The sequence below is a fragment of the Nyctereutes procyonoides genome, unplaced genomic scaffold, assembly GCF_905146905.1.
Source record: "Nyctereutes procyonoides isolate TBG_1078 unplaced genomic scaffold, NYPRO_anot_genome, whole genome shotgun sequence".
NCBI classification, from domain to species: domain Eukaryota; kingdom Metazoa; phylum Chordata; class Mammalia; order Carnivora; family Canidae; genus Nyctereutes; species Nyctereutes procyonoides.
In genome coordinates this window covers 9,986,541-10,013,458 of record NW_026575035.1, presented here as the reverse complement: position 1 = coordinate 10,013,458, position 26,918 = coordinate 9,986,541, and the positions used below count along the sequence as shown (strand labels likewise).

At 38.6% G+C, this 26,918-nt stretch overlaps 1 protein-coding gene across 12 annotated transcripts in view; it reads right to left on the bottom strand.

The window, feature by feature from the left end:
• The window catches only part of NCOA2 (nuclear receptor coactivator 2), a 297,105-nt gene that overhangs the window by 112,403 nt on the left and 157,784 nt on the right, over positions 1-26,918 (bottom strand). For 9 of the 12 annotated variants that reach the window (XM_055318183.1, XM_055318176.1, XM_055318178.1 and 6 more), the window contains one exon: positions 113-217. In XM_055318183.1, the coding sequence (XP_055174158.1) occupies positions 113-198 (86 nt within the window). In that variant the 5' untranslated portion in view covers positions 199-217. Of the gene's footprint in view, positions 1-112; positions 218-444; positions 662-1,610; positions 1,688-26,918 lie in introns of all 12 variants that reach the window. The other 3 variants (XM_055318179.1, XM_055318182.1, XM_055318181.1) reach the window with 3 other exon arrangements.

Below are 26,918 nucleotides of genomic sequence, written 5' to 3'. Positions count from 1 at the left end.
AAAAACAAACAGTATTTCGATTAGGTGTCAAGTCAATGCTAAAATATTAAAGAAGCATGCATATGTGGCTTTCACAGGCAGCACTGATTCTGTTTCTCGGCAAGAATCTAACCTGGGTCCAAGCTGGTCAGGACATTCCTTGCGCTTTCTTGTCTCTGCCCTGGATGGGTCAGAGGTATTTTCTCCCATCCCACTCATCTTGAACACATATCAGCAACTAAAAACAAGAAAGGGGGGGAGAGAATGGAGCTGATGATAAAGTGCCAGATCAATTTACCAACAATTAAAGAACTTGAACTTCAAGCAGAAATTTGACAAGTTATTAACACATTGTTTTGATTAATATGCACATGTCACTGTTAATGAAAGGGCTCAATTTTTTCTGACCTTGTTTAAAAGTGAAGTATATGTAAAGGTTCACGTTTCAAAAACAAACAAGCCTACCTCCTTGGGCCCAGGCTCTTTAAGCAGGCAGTGTGTTTCGGCAGCACCATGAACTACAGCCGGCTGGCCCCGAGGTTTCTGCAGCCAGCCTTCAGTTTCAGGAGTGATCTTGCACCATGGGGAAACTACAGGTGTTGTAAGGGGCTCCTCCCAGTCTCTGTTTGGGGTTGGCCAATGTGAAGTCTGTGCTGCAATAGCTCACCCATGACAGACGGCCCTGGGAAGAGGCAGTGCCCCACCACTAAGTTGAATGTTTCCAAATCCGCTGCGCTACGTCTGACCCGCTGGTCCGGGCCCCCGCACAAGGCCTCCATAAGCAACGCTCCCCAAAGGGAGGATGTTCGCGCCTCCCCGTGGAGTCTCCCGTTCCCTCCACCCCTGCGGCAGCTGCGGCTGCTCCGCCCTCCCAGCCCGCTCTCCCCTGCAGCTCGCCTTCCTGAGCACACCTCCCCTCGGTGGTTTCCTCTCTCACATCCTGCCGCTCCTGATGCTCCCTCCCTTGGCTAATTCTAGCTGCTATCACCTGAGGTCTTAAAATATACTTTAAAAAAAAAAAAAAAAGAAACAAAAAAATCCTGCAGGGAACATTATTGACCCTAACGAAGGAGGCCAATTACTGGCTCCTGCTTCCTGAATTCCTTCCAATAAGAAAATGAAAGGTTATATAGCAAGGGAATCAGTGTGTTCCCATTCGTCATCATTAGTAAAATCAAAATAATATTTAAATACACAAAGAACAGAATGATAGAGTTAGTTTAAGTTCTAGAGAACTAGACAAAGGGACTATAACAAAGATGCTGAGGGGAGATGGTGTGGTCGTTTAAGCACAAGATGCTTAATAACTGCTTAGCAAAAGAAAAAAAATGCTGCCTAAAAAGACTAAGTCAGCATTTAAAAGTCTTTCTTAGAGTTCCATCCAGTTCTATGCTACTTCCCCCTTCCTTCCATCTCCCAGGCTTCTAAAAGTCACCTTCACCCTCCTTTACTTTCTGTAGTGGCCTTTTACTTTCTGTAGATTGGAAAAATCAGACGGAAGGGCCAGACAGTGGAAGGTCAAAGACTTAAGAAAGATGTCAGAATAAAAGGTTCATCAAGAGCAAGGACAAAGAGGAAGGTGGGCTAAGAAAACACCACCCAAGACCCATCACTGTATCACCGCCACATACCTATCACACTGCCCAGCCTTCCCTCCGTGTAATCCAGATGCTCGGGCTCCCTACAATCACTTCTTCTGGTCACACCTCTGATCCAAGAGTGCAGAGAAATTAATTTTTTTCAGAGTCATGTGTAAGGAGGATGAAGAAACACTGTATCAATCGAGGTAGGCTGCACCAATCACACATGATATTCCAGAGGTCGCATAGGAGGGGACATTCTGAAAGCTAATGCCTGAGCTTCCTGCCGGTGGGAGTAATGTAGCCAAGTCCCAAGGTCCTGTACTGTGGGCACAGTTTGGGGCTGATAATAAAATATAATCTGTATTTAGTTATTCATTTAGCATTTACTTCACACTAAGCAATTTTTGGACTTTATTTTATCATCGAAACAGACTAGGAGAGGCAACTGGGGAGAGAAGCTGCATTTACATAATCCATGTCCAAGCTCTACCACTTGGTTAGTTGTGGAACCTTAAGAAGTTACCTCTCATGGCTTACTTGCCTTTTCTGTTCAGTGGGGACAGTCATTAGCATCTCCAGCCCAGGGGAGTTAAGCAGTTTAGCAAATGCCAGAGCTGGGATATTTGTACACAGGGTTACACACTCGTACTCTTAATGGAGACGTTATGGCAAAGGTCTCATCAAATAAGCCATTCTTCCAGTGATCACATAAGCACAGGTCAGAAGGGAAAAGCAGCAAGATATGGATTGCATGCGTTTCTGTGCGGGACTCTCCATTCGTTCGTTTATTCATTCATTCAAACACTGCTTGCTGGTATGAGTCAGGCTCGGTGCTCGAGAAGCACAAGGAGGAATGATGCTTTCGAGATGAACACAACGTAAGAGGGGAGACACATCTGTACATGAGAAAAACCGCAATAGGTAAACTCGGTAAAGATATCGTGTAACTGGTGCATACTCCCGAGTACTGGAAGGTCCAAGAAAGAACACTTTGCTGGCTGGGATAGGGGCACACTGAGGTGGCCTGAGGACGGCCTTGGAGTTCTAAGGGTGAGGAAGGGGGCCAGGGCATCACAAGAGGTAGAAGAGGACAACGGAGAAGCAAAAACCTCAACACCAAAACCCTACGCAGATGATACTGATGCACATTCCTTCTCACTATTTCTCTGCAAACTTGGATTCTCACAGTTTCACTCATGAGAGTGTAAGGAAAAACATTACCCATCCAATTTAAGTAAGCTTTCCACAAATGAACCTCCAGGAATTTCACTGTGGAAACAGTATTCTATGTTTCATAAAAATTCAAGTAAATTTTTATCATCAAAATGTAACACTCAATATTCAACAAAATGCCCTATACAGCAGTTACATGGATTAAGTCTGTTGATGAAAACGGCTACTTGCCCCCCCCACAAGGTATCACTATTTATATTTAAAAATACAGTACAATCAGAAAGATTAGAAAGCTTTTCAAAAGATAATATATTAGTGATTATCTTACTTAAATCTATCCTCAGTTTTGGGGTTTAACATTAGCTTCAGCCATCATCTCTCTTAAATATCCCAAAATATATATACTAATAATTATAATGTTGTATGAGGGGACAGAACTGATATATGTCAACTAAAGGGCTAGAAGGAGATAAGGAGCAAAAGCAAGAAGCTAATAATTTCTGGTCTAAGTACAGAAAACCATTTGAGCAGATTGTTTATATTTGTGTCTACTCAATATTGGCTCACAAACCACTCTATTTGTAACTTTAAAACATCATTAATTTCCTCTTTATTTATGGGCTAAGTTTTCTCTTTTATTATTATGTGATGGTATCTTAAACACATTTCCTCAAAATAAAACAAAAATTAACTTTATGAATTTCCTTGCTTCTTATTTTTCTGCGTCTATCCCATATGTCCACTTTTCTGAGCAATTTTCCTAGGGCTATGTATGCCCAGTACACACTGCCAACCAACCTGTAAACCACCAAAGGAAAGAAAAAAAGAGGGGGTCTGTAGGAAGTAGGGACAGGTGGATGCACTGCCAGTCATGGCCATTAGGCTGGGGATGCTCCCTTTGAACTACTGCTCATGAACCAGGGGAAAAAAGACAAGAAAGAAAGGGAAAAAGGGAAAAAAGGAAGGAAGGAAGGAAACAAATAAATAAATAAATAAATAAATAAATAAATAAATAAATAAATAAATTTAGGGCTGAAGCCTAGAAAGGAGAAGGGTGGTGGTGCTGATGGGTGGCAAGTAGTTGGCTCCTGGGAGTCTCTTTCTTGCCTGCCACAGGGCCAGAAGAATATATGAAATTCTGGAGCAGATGTGTGGATTTCCGCCCTGGTCTTTAGTGGATGAACCAAATAAATAACAGTGAGCCTCATTAATGAGGTGCTCAAAGAAGAGAAGTGTGGTGCTCTAATCTAGAGGACTCTGACTGATACTCTTCATGCCCTAGGTGAGGATCAGCTGGCAGCAAATCTAAGTATTTCACACTGGAACATGCGCTGGGGCTAGGTGAGTTCATTTTTTCTCTCACTCAAAGTGACACAGAGAAAAACCAGCAATACAATGATAGATTTGATACACAGATTTATGACTACTAGTGTACACTTAGGCACAGAAAAATAATCTAAAATAAACTCTGGATAGATGAGTTTTAATGCATTTCTGTAGATCAAAGTTAAAAATCCATTCCCAATAAAAGGGTAAGGGATGAAAAATAAAGGGCAGCACTGAAGGTTTAGAAACCTTATTTTATTTTGTAAGTGGGCCTAAATTAGTAAGTTTCTTAAAATTTCCACACGTTTTCAATATTCGCATGAAATTAAAATTCTCCAGCATTTCACTCTCAATTCTGAAACTATTCAATGTAAATGACAAAAACTGAAAATGACACAAGTAAACTCTTGGGTCCTATCTGATGGTAATTACAGTCATTGAGAACAAGCCAGTTTCTACCAGATGTGGGGGGTTGTGAACGAACAAGTTTGGAAAAGGAGTTTCAATTTGTCCATTCTTGTTATCTGCAACAAACAATAGTCCTGCTCCCACTGTGACAGGACCTCCTCCCTTACATCCTCTGATACCAACTTGTATAAACTAGATGATAAAAGGTGTTAGAACCACCAGAATTAAGGCTTGCCTTTTTTTTTTTTTTAAAGTAACAATATTCCGGGAGTGGTGAACAATGCCAGTTACAGCCTTAGCCTAAGGACAGAAAGCAAAATGGAATGTTAAGCCTAAACACAAAACCTGTACTCTTCGTTCATGAAATTCATCAATATAACTCATCAGGTACCAAAGCTGTTGCTCACAGTAGTCTCATACCATTAAAGCCAGTTAATCATCCAGACTTCATGCAAACGATAATGTGCATTTTATCTTTTATCAGTATTGGCCATCTTCCAAACAAGGCCTGTAAAACTGTCAGATTTATTATATGTGGAACAAATTCAGTTAGAGAATAAATAAGGATAACAGTGTTGCTGAAATCCAAACATAATAAGTGATCAACATCAGATCTCTTTACTACTAGTTCCAAGAAATATTTTTTAAGTTAGACCCTCTCTGAAATTCCTTTGCGATGAAATTTATAATGAATTGATATACAGAGCTGTTGAAACAACTTCTCTTATCAACGCCTACAAGAGGAGCCGATACCTGATAAATCATCTAGCTCTTGATATGAGACCAGAAAGGCTTCTATAGCTTCCAAGGTTCTTTCTGAACTCTCTCTACGAGAGATATATGACATTGCTGTATATTCTGTAGTCTGATTCTTCATATACTTTGTAAGAGTGAGAAATACTCAAGTAATACTGCAACTGTATATAAAACTTCACCAAAATGCTTTTCTATTTGTTCTATTATGAAAGGAGAATCTTTCAGGAGCCCACCTCAGCAGGGAACAATGCATTCGCTATTTCTTTATCACAAGTGAAAAACATTTGCTCATTCTAAACTTGAAACATTTTTTCCCTTAAAGCATACTGTGTTCTGGGAGGGATCCCTTTCCTTTAGAAAGAACAATTTCTGGGCTACTTTCTGATAAACCAAAAAGAAAACAGTATCTAATGCTCAAAAATACTAAATGTGCTTTTGGGTGTAGATGCCTGAGAAAGACCAAAAGTAGAGAATGGCCAGACCTTGGAAGTCAGTAAGCTGATATAGAGATAAAAAACACCGAATAGAAGGAGGAGGGGAAATACCTCTTTTCAAAGTGTCAAGTGGACAAAATCACCCAAAGCAAACATTATTTTGGCAAGACCTCAACTCTTAGCAAGAATTAAATGAATATTCTCTGCAATAAATATACAGATTATGCAAGGATATACTGTTACTTCATATAAATAAGCAAACAAAGGAACATTACACATGCAAATATAAGTTGTGTAGATTTACTAAGTGCAGGGATGAGAGCACGCAGAAAAATCAAACTTTTTCTTTCCACTGGCAAAACAATTAATGCGTTTAACAAGTAGCAGAAGAGGCTATACAGTATTTCAAAAATAAACTGCAGCTAGTCAAGGGTATATTATTTTTATTAAAGTGTTATAGCCCTTTTTAACTAGGCCATAAGAGCACTTTTAACTTCATCTTTACAAGATGCTATATTGCTTCTTGCTTTTCACACAATATTAATTTGCCTCTCACATTACCGTATGTATCTACAGATTCAAAATTGTAAGACTGCATGTTAATTCATAACGGCGACAACAGTTAAACTGTAAAGTATTAGGAAACTCACTTCATATAAATACAGAACAAAAGGCATCTTATTTGGAAACAAATTCTCAGCTTAACTTCAATAGTTTTGAGCAACTTACTGTATGCTTGAATTTTTCATTGACTGCAGTAGCTGAACACGAAGTACTATTATTAGGGTATGATATTTCAATAATAAAATACTAACAGTTTACAGCTAGAGATGGGATTAAAGAAGAGAACAGCCTGCAGCTCTGTACTCCTATTCCCTGAGTAAAATGGCTTCAGCACCTACCTTCCTTCATGCTGTTTCTTACTCCACAGAAAAGTAGTATATTGTATAAACAAATGTTTAAGCTAAAAAATTCCTTCCTTTTCAATATGCTCTTAGATTTACTTTTGTATAATGGCCTTAAAGTGGTATATTAGACAGTAACTAGAAGACATATTCCATTTTCTGACTGAAAGCCAATAATACTCATGAATTTTTTAGCTGAAAGACACTTCAAGATGCCATTGGGAAGACTGTAATAAACACATTAGGCTGCAAATGGGCAGCAGTGGCTCTGTAACACATGCTGCAATAATCAAAGAAATGGTGAAGTTTGCGTGCACCGGGTACACAAATATTTCGCTGTCACATTTCCATCATCCCCATGGCTCCTAGAGAAGGGAAACTCCTCTCTTCAAGTCTTAGCTGAGCAAAATCCAGTGCAGAATATGTAAGGAGCAGAGAGCTGTTCTAAACTATCATTACCAACAGGGGAAAAATGTCTAGTCTGACATCAGTGGCAGAGGATGGTTTCTGCTTTCTGAATTCTCATAGGCTAAGTTCCTTAATATAGCTGGTGGCTGGGCTGCTTCGAGCCCCAGCGACGTCAGCCGGCGCTAATATGGCCAGGAATAGCAAGGCGAGGTCTCAGTAAGGTCTGGGACCAGAACGCAGGGAAGAAGCTGCATCCCCTGCATAAAGGAAGACCAGCTCTCCCCTTGGAACCCGGCATACTTAGCCCAAAACCTGCTCTCCCTGAAGGCTTCATATACTGGAAAGAAGCCATCAAACCAACAACTACAGTGTAGTACTTGTGCTTGAGTTTCATACCTCATCCAGATCAAAATTCATTTATCTGTCTTAATTCTGAAACCCACTTTGAACTTCCTTATAAGATTAAAGAAAATCTCCCTAATTTATGAGAAAAACTTACCAAAATGGCAAGGGCAAGAGAGTCTGTTTCTAAATAAAGAGGATTTTTTTTTAAATTATTCCAATTGTAAAACATTTTTAGGTAAGTAAATGAAAGCCCTTTCTCATAGTATAGTATGTTGGGGTTTGTATGTGTGTTTACTAACATTTATAAAGTACTTAAACGAGTTGAGCCCTTGGCACACATTTTCTTGCTTAAAAATCCCCATGTTTATGTTCATATGCATGTGTATACACACACTCTCTCTCTTGCCTTACAGATCATCTAACCACTCTGACCTGTTTTCTTGAGTAATTTGCCCAAGTCACACAGAAAAATAACAGGTCATGAGTCAAACTCAGGTATAACTCAGTATAAAAACTATCATTTACTGAGTGCTTAATAGCTTGGCAGGCACTCTCTACACACTTCACATATATGAACCCCTTCAGTGCCTGTAACAACCTATGCTTATCCCCATTTTACAGACCAGGAAATGGAGATACAGAATAAAGCAACTTGACCAAGGCCACAGTTAGGAAGTTTTAGAACTTGTAAGTGAATCCAAACACTTCCTCATTTCTTAACCACCACAATGGGAGCACTGAGGTTCCTGTATTTCAATACTTTCCCTGAAGAGAGAAACAAATTAATATATATTATAGAAAGTAGTATGTTTTAATTTAATTTGACCATCAGCTAATAATTTGAAAGTACTTTTTTTTTTGCTACAAATCTAATGGTATTATTGAAAAATGCACATTTCTTTCTACAAAAAACATACATCCTTTAGAACCATTCATCTATCCACTCAATACCTAATTAATACACCAGGTACTGTAGACACTGTAAATAGAGCCACGAACAAAACAAAGTCCCTGTCCTTCTGAAGTTCACATTCTGCTGCAGAGGAAATCATGCCTCAGCTCACAAGCAATTATTCCCTGAAGGGAAATGAATTAGTACTATTATTATTGAATTTATTATGAAGTTATTGAAATAACAAAACCACCTAGAAATTTTCTCTGGCACACTAAGAATGCTGAGTTTCATTCCAAATGGTGAACCTTTCTTTTCCAATAGAATAGATGTAGTAATTGATTAATTTTAAAAGTCAGGTATCAAAGCAATCATAAAAATGATACCTACTACCTTTAATCATTTTGTTTTAACTTTAAACTAAAAATATACATTTATCAGTCTCCACTGCAGTTTCATATTTATGTTAAGACATTATTCAATATTTATCTAAAACAGAGCTAGAAATTGCAGACAATCTGATTTCTTTAAGTGCTTACAAAGTATATTTTTATTATTTTTATCTATTATAGATGTGAGGCATATACTTATTTCAGAGCAACTTTTGTCCATTTGAGTTTTTCAAAGCATTCATCCTGGTTGTTACAGAAGCATATGTCTTTTCAAACTCATAATTAGTCACATAATATTTAATTAAATTATGTAATTATAACAAGTGGCATAAAACAGTCTAGATAAGAAGCTGGCTCTTGGTAGACAGGCAGTGTCACTGCAGGGTACAGAAGTGTGGAGTGCCCCCATACACCTCAGCAGCATCAGTTTTGTGATTTACAGAAGGAAGCACAGATCATGTGATTATTGCAGTCTGTCAGTCCTAATGAAGGCTGATTTAGAAAATCAGAATTTATGCAAAGGTAACCTAAAGGCGAGGTCATTGAATCATTCAACAAATACACCTCTGGAGTGTCATGCCATGGTTCTACATAGTGGGGGATACAACAATGAACAAACAGACCAAATCTTTTACCCATGACTCTTACATTATTATTTATTTATTTATTTTTAATTTCTTCATGTGACAGGAAGACAACAGGAGGAGCAACAGGCAGAGGGAGAGGGAGAAGCAGGCTCCCCGCTGAGCAAGGCTGCATCCCAGGACCCTGGAATCAAGACCTGAGCCAAAGGCTTAACCGACTGAGCCACCTAGGTGCCCCCATGACTCTTACATTCTAATAAGACAGTGGAGAGGGAAGAAACAGTGAAACAAACATTTACTATATCAGACAGTGATTAGCACTTAAAAAAAACTAGGTAGCGTTAGGGTAGAATACAATGTAGCTTTTCAAAAATAGGTGGTCAGGAAAGTTCTCTCTTGATAGAGTGACAGCTGAGCAGGGACCTTTCTAACAGAATCCGAAGATTCAAAACAGAATCTATTATGCAACCATGAAAAGCTGTACAATGTCATGGCTCAGAGTACATTCTCTGCTGTTCACTCTGGTTTGGAATCCCAGGAATATCACATATTAGTTCTGTTAATTATTAGTTAAGCTCTTTGAATCTAAGTTTCTTCATTCTTCAAGAAAAATACTTATCTTTGTAAGTTTGTTGAAAGCAAGAGATTTAAAGAGCATATACCAGTGAGGGTTTTATTTAATAAACCTAAGCTATTATAGACTGAATTTGATAGCATGTAAATGTTCATGAAATAATTTAAGCTGATGGTGAAAACAGACGGATAAGATTAATTTATAGAAAAAAATTGGAAGAAAATTCATCACAATATTAGCAGTTAAATTGTGTTGATGGGCACTATGGGAGTAATTTTTCTATTTTCCAAATTTCCTTTCATTAACACATCAGATTTTTATGAGTTTACCAAAAAAAGGAAGGAGGGAAGAGGGAAAAAAAAAGGAGGAGGGGGGAGAACAGGGAGAAAGGAAGAAGAGAAGGGGAGTAAAGAGAGAAACCTGGCTATACTGCTAGAAAAAAAACAAAACGACCAAACCAAAAAGAGATTTTTTAAATAACCAGCTCTCTGGAATGCAAATTACAAATGTACACTTTTTTACATGCATATTTTTGGAAGAATATTCAATAAAGTGAGGTAAGCCTACCTATAGTAAGTAAGAAACACAAAGACTGTCCCAAATGGATGCAACGAGAAATTGAACTTCATTTAAACGAAATCTGAAGTATAAATTATTTCCTTTGATCAATCAAAAGATATTCTATAGCAGTTTCCAAACTACTGAAACTGTCTTACAACAAACTCCACATTCACCCTAAGTTCTTCCATATAAGGAAGAGGAAACTCTTGGTCATTTTGGACTTATCACTTATTCTCTTTAACTTCAGGAACTTTCTATTTTCTATCCTACTGACATGACTCTCTTAAAGCAAGAAAAATACCCATGTCATGAGAGCCTTCCAGCAAAGGTTACAAAAATTGCTCTTCTTCCTTAGGAAAATCATATCCCTCAAACTCAGCTGAAAAGCCATCCTTTTTATGAAGGCTTCTCAGCTTCCAGCAGGAAGAATTAAAGGTTCCCTTCTATTAGTTCCCCAGCCCAGAAGAATTAAAACACTTCTTTCTCCTGAATCATTAGTTGCTTCCCTCTGGGGAGGGTTCAGGGCACTCTGTTGGCACGCTTGCCCTGCTACCATTTCCCTCTGTACTTTCTGGGTGCCACAGAGGAGACTGTGGATATTCATTATTTCCTGCCTTTTCTTTCTCACTTATCTTAACTCCAGACTTTCTTAGGAGTTCTTCATCTCCAATCAAAGAGGAAAACAAAGTAGGGGCAAAATTTTTAAGCATGTCCCAAGGATAAAGTACAGGAACCAAATTAAATGTTTGTGCTTAGAGAAGAAACTAGCAGAAGGCAACAAGCTCCTTTGGTAGTTTAAATTACTGTGTTTCTTTACTAAGGTAAAACCTATGTGTAAGAAGTCTTTCCAAAATATTCCTTTTTATGTTTTTTCTCTCCTCTCCACCACTCTTTCACACAAGTGGAAAATGAGCAAGGAGGAAAAACTTGGTTTGGTGGGAGGACCTCTGAATCATTTTCTCACCATACCAATTCCTATAAACTTGTTTTTGGTCACATTGTTACAATAACGCTCAACAGTATTTGCTGTGAGGCAGTGGTTGCCATTAAAAATAGAAAAGGGGCAGCTCTGGATCAACAGCCCCACCCCCATTCAATTTGGTCTTATAAAAATAAATTAAGTATTTTTACTTGCAAGTAACACATACCTACAGAATGACTTGCTGAAAATTACTAGAATGTAGAAAGTTATTTACAAGAACCATTATCCTAAAAGCATTTAAAAAATAAAGTTGGCACCTAAATATATGAACTAAAACATTACTTTTTTCCTCTCTCAAAGACTGAATATCGGTAATTTGTCGAAACTGACCATATTCTAGTAGTTTACAGGAGACTTATGTTTCAGTTTAAGTTTCAAACTTGGGACACACAGCCTTCAGAAGTACAATCAATTGTATTGTTATTACTGTGACTGTACAACAGAGCCCAATTCTCTGATCTCAGCATCAGAGGCCGGAGAGACCTCAGGTTTTGAGGATGTTGTGAAGAGGACTGAGTTGTCCTGGAGAGGTGCAAATGGAGGGTTTTCTCCTCTTGTAATAATTCAGATGGAGAGTTACAGTATTTTGTAGAACTAAAAAGGTAATTGGACTCAAGAATGGTAGCTTCTAGTTGCCCACTGAGTAGTTTATAGAATTTAAACCCAAATTAGCTTGAAGTGTGTTACAAATAATAATTTAATGGACCAAAGAAGGGTAGCCTAGAGTTAGGTATTGAAAAGATTAAAACAAACTCCTATTGCAGAATGTGTTGTTCTCTACCTTTTTCTTTCATTAGTCCTAAAACATGCTTCCACCAAGAGAGTAAAGCCTACATCTATGGATAAAGATCTGTAAGACTGTTGTTGCATGTTATTTAACTATAACAGGCAAGTAATAAGCTTGAAGTGACACTTAAAAGAAATGAAGACAATTGCTCGATACCTCAGAGACAGCTAACTATATTATAATCCTTTCGTCTGGTACTGAAACCAAAAGGATAAGAATTCATTCTGAAACTCAAACCCGGCTGCAGTTGGGCTAGACAACGTGGAGAAAATGAAGCTGGCTCTCAGAGATAATCACGACACATCACGTGTATCTTCATAACAGGCATAAGATTTCTTTAGTTTGGTGTTTTGTTTTAAGCCAACATTTTAAAACCTAGAGCTAAGACTATTACTTAGGGCAAACACATTGGGGCCTGGACGGTTACGTTTCACATAAGATTAAGTTTCTAATTAATACAGGTAGGTCTCTTTTTGGTATTAAAAATATAACTTAAATTATAGGGTTTTAATTTAAAAATCTATTTGCATTTCTTTCCTTCTGATGTTCAACTGTACTAATAATTACTCAGTAAGCTGCTATGGGCAAATTACTGTGTTCTAGAGACAAGGCAGTACAATTGCCAAGTAAGAAACTAAACTTAATCTCAAGAAATCAAAGATTTAGGAGGAAGAAACAAGAATGGAACTAACAGAATACGGTATATGTGAAAAATCCAAAGTGCTAATAAGGAGAAAAATTGCTTCTTGTTGTGGGGAGGTGGGGTGAAGATCTTATGAATGCCTGAGCTGGGTTTTGAAGAGTGAGCACAATTTTTCAAAGTGAAGCTGGGGTGGGGGGTGAGGGACTAGGAGTTACCAGCAGAGTGCCGACGCCAAGAGCAAGGCTGGGCCAGAGCGGCTGGTGACGCTTATCCCCCGACTAACTGAGGAGCCCCGATCCTTCCCTCCTCGCCTAACCTCTTGCTCTGGAACCATGGTCTGAAAGTGCCGCCTAGAAACTGTCACACGTCACACGTCACAAGCTGGCTGGGCTGCAGCCGAGGGAATGAGGAACTCTGGGGGTGGCCCGGCCCTCTCCCAAGCCCTGTGGCCCTTCCCATGCCTGCTGAAGGCCACCGCCGCCCTAAACTTTAGAGAGACGTTTCCTTGCCCCATCAGTGACCTGAAACTTGACCAACTCCTAGTAATCATCTTCTTCCCTGAGGCAGAAGGAAAGGGACAGATAAGGCAGACTAAATTTTATTCATCGGATTCATTTATTCACCAGATATTTAGTAAGTGTCTACTTTGTGGAGTCAGAATATAGAAACCCTTCCATGCCATACGAGTAGTAGTTCCTGCTGATTTCATGAACTCGGGGCACAATGAAAAGCTGTGAGCCAGAGGTGCTAAAGTCCCAGTGATGCCAGAAAGATCAGCACGATGGTGGCACAGATGATATTTCTGGCAGTGCAGGGAGGGGAGGGGCTGAAGACCAGCTAACAGGATACTGCAGAACACCCCCCAGCGGACGATGCATGTATAGGAACTCTCCAGAGTTAGGAAATCCACAGAAACAGAAAGCAGATTAGTGGTTGCCAGGGGTTAAGGGGAAAGGGAAATGAGGGGTGACTCCTAATTAGTACAGGCTTTCTTTTCAGCTTAATGAAAATGTTCTGAATCTGGATGGTGGCGGCTGCACAACTTGTGAATCAACTGAACACCACTGAATTGTACACCATGAAGGGTGAGCTTTATGTTATTCACTCTGGATCTCAAGAACCCTGTTATCCAAAACAAACAAACAGAAAACAACAAGCTCCACAAGTTTTTAAGCCTGATGCTCACAACCCAGCCAATTTGTGGAACAGATATGTGGGTGGGTTTGCAAATATTTAGAAAATACACTGCTGATTATTATGAGCAAAAATGATTTCCCAAATAATTCATCCCAAATGACTCTTCCTGAAGAGATTAAAGAAAGAATTTTATTTTTAAAAAGTTTTATTAGTTTTGCTTCATAAAAGTGATACGTGCTCATAGTATAGAAAATTTAGAAAATACAAAATGTGAATAAAACTGCATACAGTTCTACCACCCAAAGATGTACCATTAACTTATTATTTTTTAAAGATTTTGTTTATTTATTCATGAGAGACACACAGAGAGAGGTAGAGACATAGGCAGAGGGAGAATGAGGCTCCCCGCAGGGAACCCGATGCGGGGCTCGATCCCGGACCCCAGGATTACACTCTGAGCTGAAGGCAGATGCTCAACCACTGAGCCATCCAGGTGTCCCTACCATTAACTTAAAAAAAGAAATTCTGCTCAGTATTTTCAAATGTCTTGTATTTACATATACAATTAAGAACAAGCAATATATATACAGTTTTACACATGTTTTGTTTTTTTTTTTTTAAAGATTTTATTTATTTGAGAGAGAGAGAGAGCACAAGCAGAGGGAGAAGCAGATCCCTGCTGAGCAGGGAGCCCGACGTGGGGTTCAATCCTAGGACCCGGGATCATAACCTGAGCCGAAGGCAGATGCTTAACCGATGGAATCACAAAAAAACCTATTTCTTACTGTTATACACTAAAATTTTTCTGTGATATTAAGTGTCTTCATAATTTTTTAGTGGCTCTATGCTATTCCATTATATGAAAATACTATAATATATTTAATCATCTTCTCTAGTTAATTAAGACAGCTTCCATTTTTTACTACTATAAATAACACTATAATATCTAATATATACTGATTCATATTTCTGATTATTAATGATAATCAATAGTCTCAATACAATAGTCTCAAAAATGTAACTGCTAGATCAAAGGGTGTGACTGTATTTAAGTCTATTTATGCGTATTATCGAGTTGTTTTCCAAAAAAAACTGTTATTAACTTATAATCACCTCAGCAGGGTATGTGAGTTCACGTTTCAGCAAAATTCACAATAATAATAGGTATTATGATTTTTTTCAACATACTCTACATTGAAGATTATGGCATGACATTATAATTTAAACTGATAACTAGTAATTGAATACCTTTAAAATGTTTATAAGAACTTCATTTTTTTTACTTTGATAAAAGAATGCTGAGTCAGGGATATGACACAGATACAGTATGTTCAAGTCTGCTAGGCATCTGACATAATGCTACTGTGGAGATGAAAGCAAAATGCGCGTTCCACTGGTGGTTCCCAAATTTGGCTGCTAACGAATTACTAGAGAAGCTTTTAAAAATATGTATTTCCCGGCCCCACCCCAGACCAACTACATCATAATCCCTTGCAGAAGGACCCCAGGTGATCAACCAAAGTCTACCCAGCAGTATCTAGAAGGAAAGCAGAACTTAGAACTCCAGGGCTAGATGACAATAAAGAATTAGTCCACGCTGTGGAATAAGATTCTTGACATTAAGTAACGGATTATTATAAAGACAAGTTCCCCAGTCTAGTCAGGTTTCATTTTTTTTTAAATCAGTGACTACAAAAAAAAACAACAACAACAACAACAAAAAAAAAACCCACACCTATTCATCAGATAGGCAGATGACACAAAACATAGCTGTCTTGTGTGATAAGATGAATTTTCTGAGAATCTCAATATTTGCAGTCCAGAATAGAGTCCAAATCAGCATGATGACATTACTTACTGAATATCTTTGTATTACTAAAATAATGTGAACATCTATAAATACAAATAAAATATATAAAGTAAAAACAATTTTAAAAAAGAAAAGAAAACCCCTCACAATCTTTCTATTCTAGTGTATTTGGTACTTGAATATGAGCAAAGATGAAACCACTCTCACATTTGGTCACCACCCATTTTTCTTATTGTCTTGTGCTTCTTCCCTAATACAACGTATAATGATTCTACTCCATCCTACACATCTCCCTATGCCTTCTGAAGTCTGCTCTGTAGTAACAAATTCCCCTACATCCTTAACCGATTACGGAGTATGGAGTTATTTTGGCTCTCCGGACAGGCATCCCCTATAGTCCATTCCAGAAGCTGCTCATTCCCTCATTACACACATACTAGGGAAATGAGGTGGGGCCATACTCTCCACACTCCTCAGAGCAGCTACTAGGCCATTGCGCGCTACTATAAGGGTGACCTTGCATAAAAACCTGCTTCTTTGAAAGTCATGCCATAAAACACACTCTCTCTGTGTGTTCAAGTGTGAGATTTACCAACACACCACTGAATCTTCCACATTTACTGAAAAGCTTGGCGTATAATTAGCTCTTCCTCTTCAGCTCAAATTGGTCATCATCCTGAGTGATTTCAAAGTCTGTGTGGATGAGCTAATACCTATCTTCATAGGTCCTCATCTGTCTCCGTTTCAACAAAGTTCACCTCCATTTCACTTCAGTCACAGCCTCCTATGATCATACTCTGAACCTTGTTATGACCCACAATTGTTGCAACTTGAATACCACTCCCACCCTCCCCCACCATCTCTCAGCATGCTAGCTTTCTTACTGTCTTTCCTCCTCAATTATTGGTCTTCAGTAAATAAGGAACCCTAGTTCCTTGCCCCTTCCGCTCACCCCATTTCCCTCCCTACCTACTGCCAGCCACCAGGGAACCCTCAGTCCCCTTTCCTGCATTTCCTCTCACAAGATTCACTCCTCAAAACTTAATCCTAGGATTTCTCCACTCCTGGAAGTACTGACAGAGAAAATCATACAGCCAAGGGGCAGAATAGACCCACAGACATCTTAAGGTTTCCTAAACTTGACTGACACCCATAATCTGCCTGCCAACCCTTTCATTTGTTCTCAAGTCAGCTCCTTGTATTTACTCCAGCAATTATTTCCAGCTTTTACTACTTCAGCAAATAGCTGCTCAATATGATTTTACTCAACGTCCCTTCCTCCTTCTTACAAAGGTGTCTTCTGCTATCTTCATCATCATTCCAGGTGTCTCAGAGGCTGCGTGATCCCTCCTTTTGGTAAACACCAACATTCCAACCCATCTCCTATTTCCCTCCCCACCTTCTTGGAGACTTTGCTACCAAGCTTCTTTTTTACCAAAATTTCAACCTCCTCCCCCCTCTACTTTAACCTATAAGTATACTCAGGTCATTTCTATCCTCAAAAAATAATGATAATAAAAAAATGCCCCTGAGTCTGAATCCTTCTCTAGCAACTATCCGATCTCACATTTTTCCTTCAAAATCAGACCCGCCCAGAGACTACATGTCTGTGGCCCCTTACCCAAAACACTCGGGGGCCCTAGAATAGATGGATACGTGTTAATTATAGGAAGAGAATACATGGCACACACCATATATCACAACATCCCCACCGGGGCCTGTGGAAACATTCTGTAATCGAATTCAATATTATTTCTGCAGTGAAATGTATGAATATTCACACTAAGTGGGACAAATGAAGATTATAAATCATTTCACATCCATTCAGGTCAGGTTTTACTGCCAAATGAGTTATAAAAACCTTTCCATTTTCAGAGTTTGTTGAATTTTGAGATTCAAATAAGGGAATCTAGGCCTGCGGTTTATTCCAATTCCCTTCCACTCGCTTGAGGATCTGAAACAATTACATTTCTTTCCCCATCACTCCACTGAATACGCCATCCCTAGTCCTTCCACAACATGTGAATGTCAAACCTGCAGAACTCCTGGCAAACTGTGTGTTATGTTATTTAGCCTTTCTGCTGTGTTTGCCTGTCATGATCACATGCCCTCAGGGATGTCTCCTGAATCTCTCTATTCCAAGGCTCCCAGGACAAAGCACTGTATAAAGGTCCTCCTCCTACATGGCTTAATTATTCTTTTCCCATCTCTTTTGTGGTATCTTCCTCTTCAGAGTTATCCAGACCTCCATCTCAGCTAATCCTCCCATTAGCTGTCATCTTTCTCTTTTTTATTGGTCATCTTCTCTTTAAAATTTATTATTATTATTCTTAAGTAGTCCACATCTAGCATGGAGCCCAATGCAAGGCTTGAACTCACAACCCTAAGATCAAGACCTGAGCTGAGATCAAGAGCCAGATGTCGGTTACCTAGGCACCTCTTTAAAAATAATTTCTAACAGCTCTATTGAGGTATGCTTCACAAGCCATAAAATTCACCTTCATTTTTTTAAAAGTTTATTTATTTAAGTAACTCCTTACCCAGTGTAGGGCTCAAACTCATGACCTGCAGATCAAAAGCTCCATGCCCTACTGATTAAGCCTGCCAGGCACCCCCAAAATTCACCCTTCTAAAAACATGTAGACTTCATGATTTTGTCTAATCTCAGAATTTTGCAACCATCACCACATCTAATTCTGTAACATTTCATCACCCCAAAAGGAAATCTCATACCCATTATGCAATCACTCCTCACGCCCTTCTCATCCACAGTTTAGCATCTACCCCCACTCTCTGTCCCTATGTGTTTGCCTATTCTGGACATTTCCTCTAAATGGAATCGCATAATATGAGGCCTTTTGTGTCTCACTTTTTTCAATTAGCATAATATCTTCAAGTTTCAGCAATACTGCAGCACATATCAGTACTTTATTCCTTTTTATGGCAAAACATTACAATGTATGGCTATGCCACATTTTATTGATCTACTCATCACCAATGAACATTTGGGTTTCTACTTTTTGGCTCTTAGGAATAATGCTGCTATGGACATTTGTGTGCAAGTTTTTGCATAGATATAAGCTTTCAGTTCACATGGATATATACCTATGAATGAAAGCGGTGGGTAATATGGTAACTCTATGTTTAACTTTTTGAGGAACTGTCCGACTGCTTTCCAAAGTGGCTACACCATTTTATTTTCCCATTTGCAATGTTCAAGGGTCCCAGTTTCTCCATATCATCATCAACACTTATTATTATTTTTAATTTTCACCACCCTGCTGGGTATGAAACAGTACCTCATTGTTGGGTTTCACCCTCATTTCCTTAATGACTAATGATATTGAGCAGCTTTTCATGTACTTATTTGGCCATTGTATATTTTTAGAGAAACATCTATTCAAATCTTTGTTTTAAAATTAGGTTCTATAGTGATGCTTAGCACCACTTTGGAGTTATGAACTGTTCTGAAAATGGGATCAAAGCCAAAAAGCAAAACCACACATATACAAAAGAAAGCATACAATTCTCCTAAGAAGTCACTAACCCACTAAGACCATTTATGGGCCCTCCAGATTAAGTATCTTTGTTCTGTATCACAGGTTCTCAACCATAACTGCATTATTTAAAGATCACTTGGGGAGCTTTTAAAAAATATAACATTACCACATCATCCAGCAATTCCACTTCTGGGTTAAATACTGAGAAGAATTAAAAGCAGGGACTTAGACAGATTATATATATATATATATATATATATATATATATATATATATACACATTCATATTCTTGGCAGCATTATTCACAACAGCCAATAGATGTAAATAACCCAATGTCCATCAACAGATGAACAAAATGTGTACACAATAGAATATTATTCAGCCTTAGAAAGGAATAAAATACTGACACACATTACAACATAGATGAATCTTGAAAACATTACACTAAGTAAAAAACAAAACAAAAAGCCAGACACAAAAAGCCAAATATTATGATTTCATTTTTTTTTAATGATTTCAGTTTTATGAGGCACCTAGAATAGTCAATTCATAGAGACATAAGGTAGAATAGAGGCTACGTGGCTGGGGAAAAGGGGAAATGAGTTATTGCCTAATGGGTACAGAGTTTCTGTTTGGGATGATTAAAAAGTTCTGGATATGAACAACACTGTGAACATACTTAATGTTACTAAACTGTGCACTTACAAATAGTTAAAATGGTAAATTTTATGTTATGCATATTTTACCACAATTTTAAAAATGTACATCAACAAAGCAAAACAAATAAGACATAGAACAATGACCAGGATACCACTCCAGACCCATTAAATCAGTGACTTTAGCGATGTGGTTTGACCATCAGTATTTTGCTTAAAAACTCTCCCCAGGTAATTCAAGTGCCCAAATCAGGTTACGAACTTCAGCATTATGCTCTCTGCAGTGGTATCACCTATTTCCATGGCTTCCCAAATCTTTCCTTCCAGCCTTGACCTCTCAAAGCTTCCACCTTAAAATGTAACTCTCAAATTAAAGCTCATCCATGCCTACTTTGCACCCCAAAATTGCCTCACCTGAAAGAGCACCCATCCACTGAACATTATCTTTCAACTTTTACATTCTCCCCATCAAATCAACAATATGACTTTGCCTCGTAACAGTCTCTCCTCTTGTCACTATGATAATCTTTACTGCTTCGAGTTCAGCTTGTCACCATGTCTTACCTGGATTATCTAACAGAAGTTTCCTTACCTCCAAATAATTTCCCTTCCTAAAACCTTCAGTAGACTCTATTCCTTCCAAGAGGAAGTATGTTCTGCCTCAAATGTCACTTAAAATGTCCTAGGATCGGGGATCCCTGGGTGGTGCAGCGGTTTAGCACCTGCCTTTGGTCCAGAGCGCAATCCTGGAGACCCGGGATCGAATCCCACATCGGGCTCCTGGTGCATGGAGCCTGCTTCTCCCTCTGCCTGTGTCTCTGCCTCTCTCTCTCTCTCTCTCTCTCTCTGTGACTATCATAAATAAATAAAAATTTAAAAAAAATGTCCTAGGATCTAGCCCTTGCCTATTTCTCCAGGCTTATCTGTTTGACCTGGTAATGTAAACTGCCCATGGTTACTCACCTACTACATACTACTGACTTTTCATCTCTGTCCTGTGCTTGAAATACATGGAACAGAGCATATCTTCCCCCTTTTGGTTAATTCTCACTCGTCTTTTAGAACCTAGCTCAGATGGCCCTCTTCTCAAGATTAACTTCCCCTCTTCTTTTAATAGCTTATACATAACTCTACCGTCAACCATGTATATTATAATTGTTTTCTTCATTCCCCAAATTTAAGCTTCTTGAGGGGCAGAGACTGTGTTTCATCTTTTTATTCTAGGCCCTTATCAGAATGCCTGACACAGAAGCACTTAAAGTTCACTGGATACATACATTGCTTTACCAACTGCTATAAAGTTATTTCACTAAAACAGGCAACATCACTGAACATTTTACTATGTTATACCTGTATTATTACCTGTATTATCTTATTTGATCCTCACAAAAACCCTATGAAGTCATTGTTATCACCATTTTCTGAACACAGAAAAATCAAGTAACACGTTCAAAGTCAAATACAGCCAAGAATTAGTAAAATTGGGATGAGAATCAGAGTAGTTAATTCTAGAGCCTACCTGCAGTACACTGCCTCTTCAGCTAAAGCAGACGCTAGTCTTTAGAACTGTATATGTCTCATGCCCTCTAATATACTTCCTTCCGGTATTTTTCATTACGATTATTAAGATATAATCTTAACAAACAGTTTTGTATCTTTTAAAATTTAAGAAACCTTAGCAAGTTACTACATAGTCTTCATAACCAGCTTGGTAACTACCTACAAAAAAGAAAGGTAGAATCTTGCAGTGAGATTGGAAAAAAAAAAAAAAGAATCAACTGTATAAAGTTGTATAAAGAGGGGAAACTAAGGATGATGATCACTTAGGTGAGGATAACCTGAGGATTTTTGTTGACTGCCAGTTTAATGTCAATCAATCAAATGACTTGATGCTAAAAATAAATTAGCAAATGTACTCTTAGATTACAAGAATAAAAGCCAAATTAAAAATCTGCACAGGTAGAAAAGCATGAGATTCCATGTTGCTCCAGAAGTTAGAAGTAACAAGTTCACAGGGAATTTAGTCAATGAACAGACACTAAGAACTTACTTAAATAAGCAGGAGTGTGTGTGTGTTTTAAACTACTTGGGGAAATGAAACACACATTGGTAAGACACACCAAGTATGCTGAAGGGATTTTTCACAGGGAAGAAGAGGTGTTTTAGGTGTCTGGTAATTATTAAATGTTAGATGTTGTACTAGGCAGTGAATCATTTTATTTAATTCCCAGGGCTCTACAAAGCAGATATTATCCCCTGGTTTACAGATAAAAACAAATTCAGAGAAGTCAAATGACTTGTCCAAAGTCTCAAAGCTTATAAGTTAAGTCACTAGGCTTCAACCAGGCTCTGCCTACAAAGTCCATGCTCTTTCCATACTTCTTTATGCTCTCTAATTAAAAGCCATTTAGCAACTATCTCAAAATATATAACAGGAGAGTTGTCGATGATGGTACAAGAAAATGCTCTAAGTAAAATCCTGTTAGAAAAAAAATGAACAGGGACGGCTGGGTGGCTCAGCAGTTAGTGACTGCCTTCGGCTCAGGGCATGATCCCGGGGTCCTAAGATCGAGTCCAGCATCAGGTTCCCTATGAGGAGTCTGCTTCTCCTTCTGCCTCTCTCTCTACCTCTCTCTCTCTCATGAATAAATAAGTAAAATCTTTAAAAAAAGGAAAAAAATGAACATATCACTCTCAAAGTTTGTGGAATGTCTAACTGTGGGGATCTCAAACTGTAATAGCACGAAAGGGATAGATAGTTCATACCACAATTGCCAGGTGTGGTTGGCATTGCCACATGCCATTCATTATTGACCTTCCAATGTGAACTGAATGTCCAGCAGAGAACCCAAAAGCTGATGACCGTACAAAGCTATGCTATGAATGAATCAGATTTTGTTCTCTCCTCTTGGCATCACCAAGGAAACACAAACTTTCCTTTTCCCTGAATTTCCTTTTGAGTTCTCCAGTCACTGTGCTATGCCTATTTGTGCTTCTGTTCATTTCCAGCCTGCAGACTAATCCCACAACCATTTGGTACCTACCAAATGTAACCACAGTGAATACAGTGCCTCACTTGCCTAAACCATAAAGTTATGTAGAACTTAGGTGGCATAGACATTTAGGATTATGCCAGGCCCCTATAAGCTCAATTGTGCCCACAGCCCAGTCCTTCTATACCAGTGAAACCTCTGTTTTCGTGTCTGGCAATAATTGGGTCGATTTCTCTCACTTTGGTACATTCTGTTCACAATAACCCTTGTACAAGAAACAACTTCCTGCTTACATCTGTTACCTTGTCTCTCCTCCTACTTAATCCTAGGTCCCCTGATAACATATCCAACCAAGTACATTAGAAAATTATGTTCCAGAATCTAATTCCAACTATCTTAAGGTTACCTGGGAGTTGAAATAATCTGGAGGTGACCAGAGATCAAATCAGAAAAGCCAGAAAGGGCCTCTGGAATGGGTCATTGTGGGAATTCTGTTTCAACCCTGGCAGAGGTAGCTGAATCTAACTCAGCAATGGTTAGCTCTGATAATGAACATATATTCTAGCTTATCTCAATGAAAGACTAAACTCTACAAACAACCAAGTAGAAAAGTCAGGCAATTGAGGTCCATCTTCTAATTTTAGATGTGAAGAAACACAAGATGCAGCCCCACAGATCTTCTCTGTAAACATCACATAGTACCAGACTCTACCGCACTCCATTCTGAACCTAATAATCCACGTGCACAGCCCTTCATGAGGGCTCTCGAGGGACTGTTCCAAGCAGCTTTTATCCAGCTCTTCCTATTGAAGACACCACCACAATACCATGCTCCACCCGCACTCAAGGCAGGTGTCCAATCCATAGGCTGCCCAGTGGTCCACTGCAGTGATCTGGCACAAAAGTCCTCTCCAGGCAAAGATAATGGCGATCCGTTGAGCCTAACAGATTCTCAGTCTGTAGAATAAATTAGAGCTGTTCGTGGGCAGAGAGAAGTTGAAAAGACACAAAGAAGGAAACTACAAGATAATAAAGGCATATGGAGCAACGAGGGAGCCAAAGTTATGGAGCAGAAAAAAGATATGCATTGAGTGTGAAATGTCTGATTAGTTGGTGAAACAGAAGCAGCAGAAGCAGACGGAGCGCACCTTTGCCACCATAGTCAACAGGTACAGGGTGACTCTCAGCCTTTCTTCACAGCAAATTGGATCATGGCTCAGTCCTTCCAGATTTCAATATTCAAGCTATCAAATAGGTACGGAAGCAGGGGAATCTGTAGACCATGGGCTACAACTCCAACCCTCCCACCAAAGACAAAAGGCCCTGTTAAGAATGGCAGCTTTATTGAACTTCATCCCCTAATGTGGCCCCCAAGTCAGATAAAGCCTACCTCATCTCTTGCTTTCATCATTTACTAGCTGTGCAACACATTGGAAAAGCTACTTAACCTCTCTGAGCCTCAGTTTCCGTGTCTATAAAATTCAGAAATAATCACTTCCTAAGTTTGTATGAAAATTGAATGAGATCAACTATAAAAGTGCACAGCCTGATATATAGAAATTGCCTAATAAAAGAGAGCCAGCCACCTTTATTAACAGTCATCATGATCTGAAATACTTGGCTCCTTGTAGGTACTCCACAAATAGCATTTCCTATTTGAATATGGTGACAGTGCCTCCTTGGTTCAATTCTTATATTGTAAAACGGGTATTCTTTCTGCAGTATACTCAGGGCCACATTTTTTCGCATTTTTGTGTTCCTTCTTGGTAACTTCCCTGTTTCAAATGGCCTCCAAGCACAGTACTGAAGTCTAGTGTTCCTAAGCACAAGAGTCTGTGATGTGCCTTATGGGGAAAATAGGTGTGTTAGATAAGCTTCAAATAGGCCTAAGTTATAATGTTGTTGGTCATAGGTTCAATGTTAATGAATCAACAATATATATTCGATAAGGTGTGTTTAACAGAAACACATTTAAAATAAGGATATGTATTAATTGAATAACTAAAATGTTGTGAAGAGACTCACAGAAACCCAAATCTGTTTTTTCCCTAGAAGCAATGGCTCAGCATTCACTAATTCAGTATTTGAGATGACTTTATAGAACACATATAGAATAATGAGAATCAGCTGTACTTTTCATTAAATGTAGAACATGGAAGAGTGTCTGTAGGTGAGAATGTAGGTGAGAGGGAAAGGGGGCATGAATCTAGAAGGGTAGAGCCAGATCATGAAAGAGACTTTTATTCCTTACCAAGGAATAGGGACTTCAAATTGCTGGTTACTTCTAATCTGGTTACTGATTAGAAGACAATGGGCTTGGGAAGGTTCTATACCCTCCTGCTCCTTACTGTGACCCTTATGTCTGGCACAGATGTATCATCCATGAGAAAGACTACTACCTCACACCACAACCCTTTACACATGCTGTCCTCTTGGCTCAGAGCAACACAGACAACAGAAGATATCCTAAGCCACTAATTGTCTAGTAGCCACTAGTAGCCACATTGCAAGTCAAAAGAAATGTGTTACATTTAGTGATATATTTTAACACACTATATTCAAAATACTATCTTTTCAACATGCAATCAATACTTTAAAAATTTACTGAGATAGTTTACATTCTTTTTGGCACTGTCTTCAAAATCTGAGTGCACTCTGCACTCAATTCAGACTAGCCACATTTCAAATGATCAAAAGCCACTAGTGGCTGGTGGTTCCTATACTGAGTAGTAAAGGCCTAAAGTGTCCTCAACATCTACCAGGGCCTGGTGATCATCTAAGAATCAGCTCAACCTTCACGGTCTCTGCTAAGTATCCCCTGATCAAGCCTCTCCTCTCCTCACCCCCAGGGACAGACATTTACTCTTCTCCTCTACTGAAACACCTAGTAAAACCCTACAATAAACAGTTGTTAAATAAATTGGAGGATTTAAGTGCAAGAATAAAACTGGCTATTTTTGTATTTTAGAAATAAAATGGAGGTTATATCAAGGGAGACCAAAGACAGATGATAAAGCTATATCCACACTTTACTTTCCCATTCACTGCCAAGGATCCAATTTATAAGGATTTAGCAAGGTCAAACCTTTTTTTTTACCGAATACTGAAGAGAACAAGAACATATTTATCTAGAAATAAATATGCCTGTTAACTATTAAAGTTTGACGAAATATAAGGGATCCCTATCCACAAACTCCTCTCTAGGGAATTTGCGCAGATATAAAATGACTTACAACAAATCTTAAGTCAGAGGTTTATATTCCAGAGGTGTTTGTTCTGAGTGTCTGAAAACAAGGATCTTAATTTGGATTCTCTGTGGTTTTTATACCTGCATGCTCCATCATAGCAATGCAGAGAGCAAAGGACCTTGGAAAGAGCAAGGTCTCCATTTGCCAAGAAAACGGAGAAACAGTAAGTAAGAAAATATGTGATACACATCTTTCAGATCCCACGACTCAGAACTTCTCCTCGCCGCACTAGTCTCATGGTAATTCACAGTCCATTTCTCATACAAATCTTTGCTACCCCATATTAATGCTCTCCTTCATACTGCCTTCCTCAAAAGCAGATTTCTACATTAGCTGTGAGTTACTTTTCATGAACTTTCTTTTCAGTCCAAACCAAACACCACTTAAATGACATTTTAATCTTGAAATAGAAGAGAATAAAACTCATCAAAGTACAACATGGAGAAACAAAATCATTTTAGTCTTAACACAGTTCTCTCCTTTTCCCTATGTTCATCCTGTTGTCATTCCAGAATAAACCAGCAACTCCAATAACAGCACCACTTCAACCCAGTATACATAGTAATTTAGAGCATAGATTCTGAAGGCAAAATACCTGTGTTTGAATCCAGCTCTACTACTTACTAGCTATGTGAACTTGGACAAGTTACTTAACCTCTCTGTTTCCTCAACTGAAACAGGTATAGGATAGCACACACATAGTCAGTGTTGCTAATAAAGACTAAATGATTATCTGCGAGGTCCTTAGAACTATGTCATAATAAGTTTCACATGAAAGTTAACTTTATGGTTAATAAAGTCACCATTAATTGTTTTGCTAATGTCATTTTCCTCATCAAAG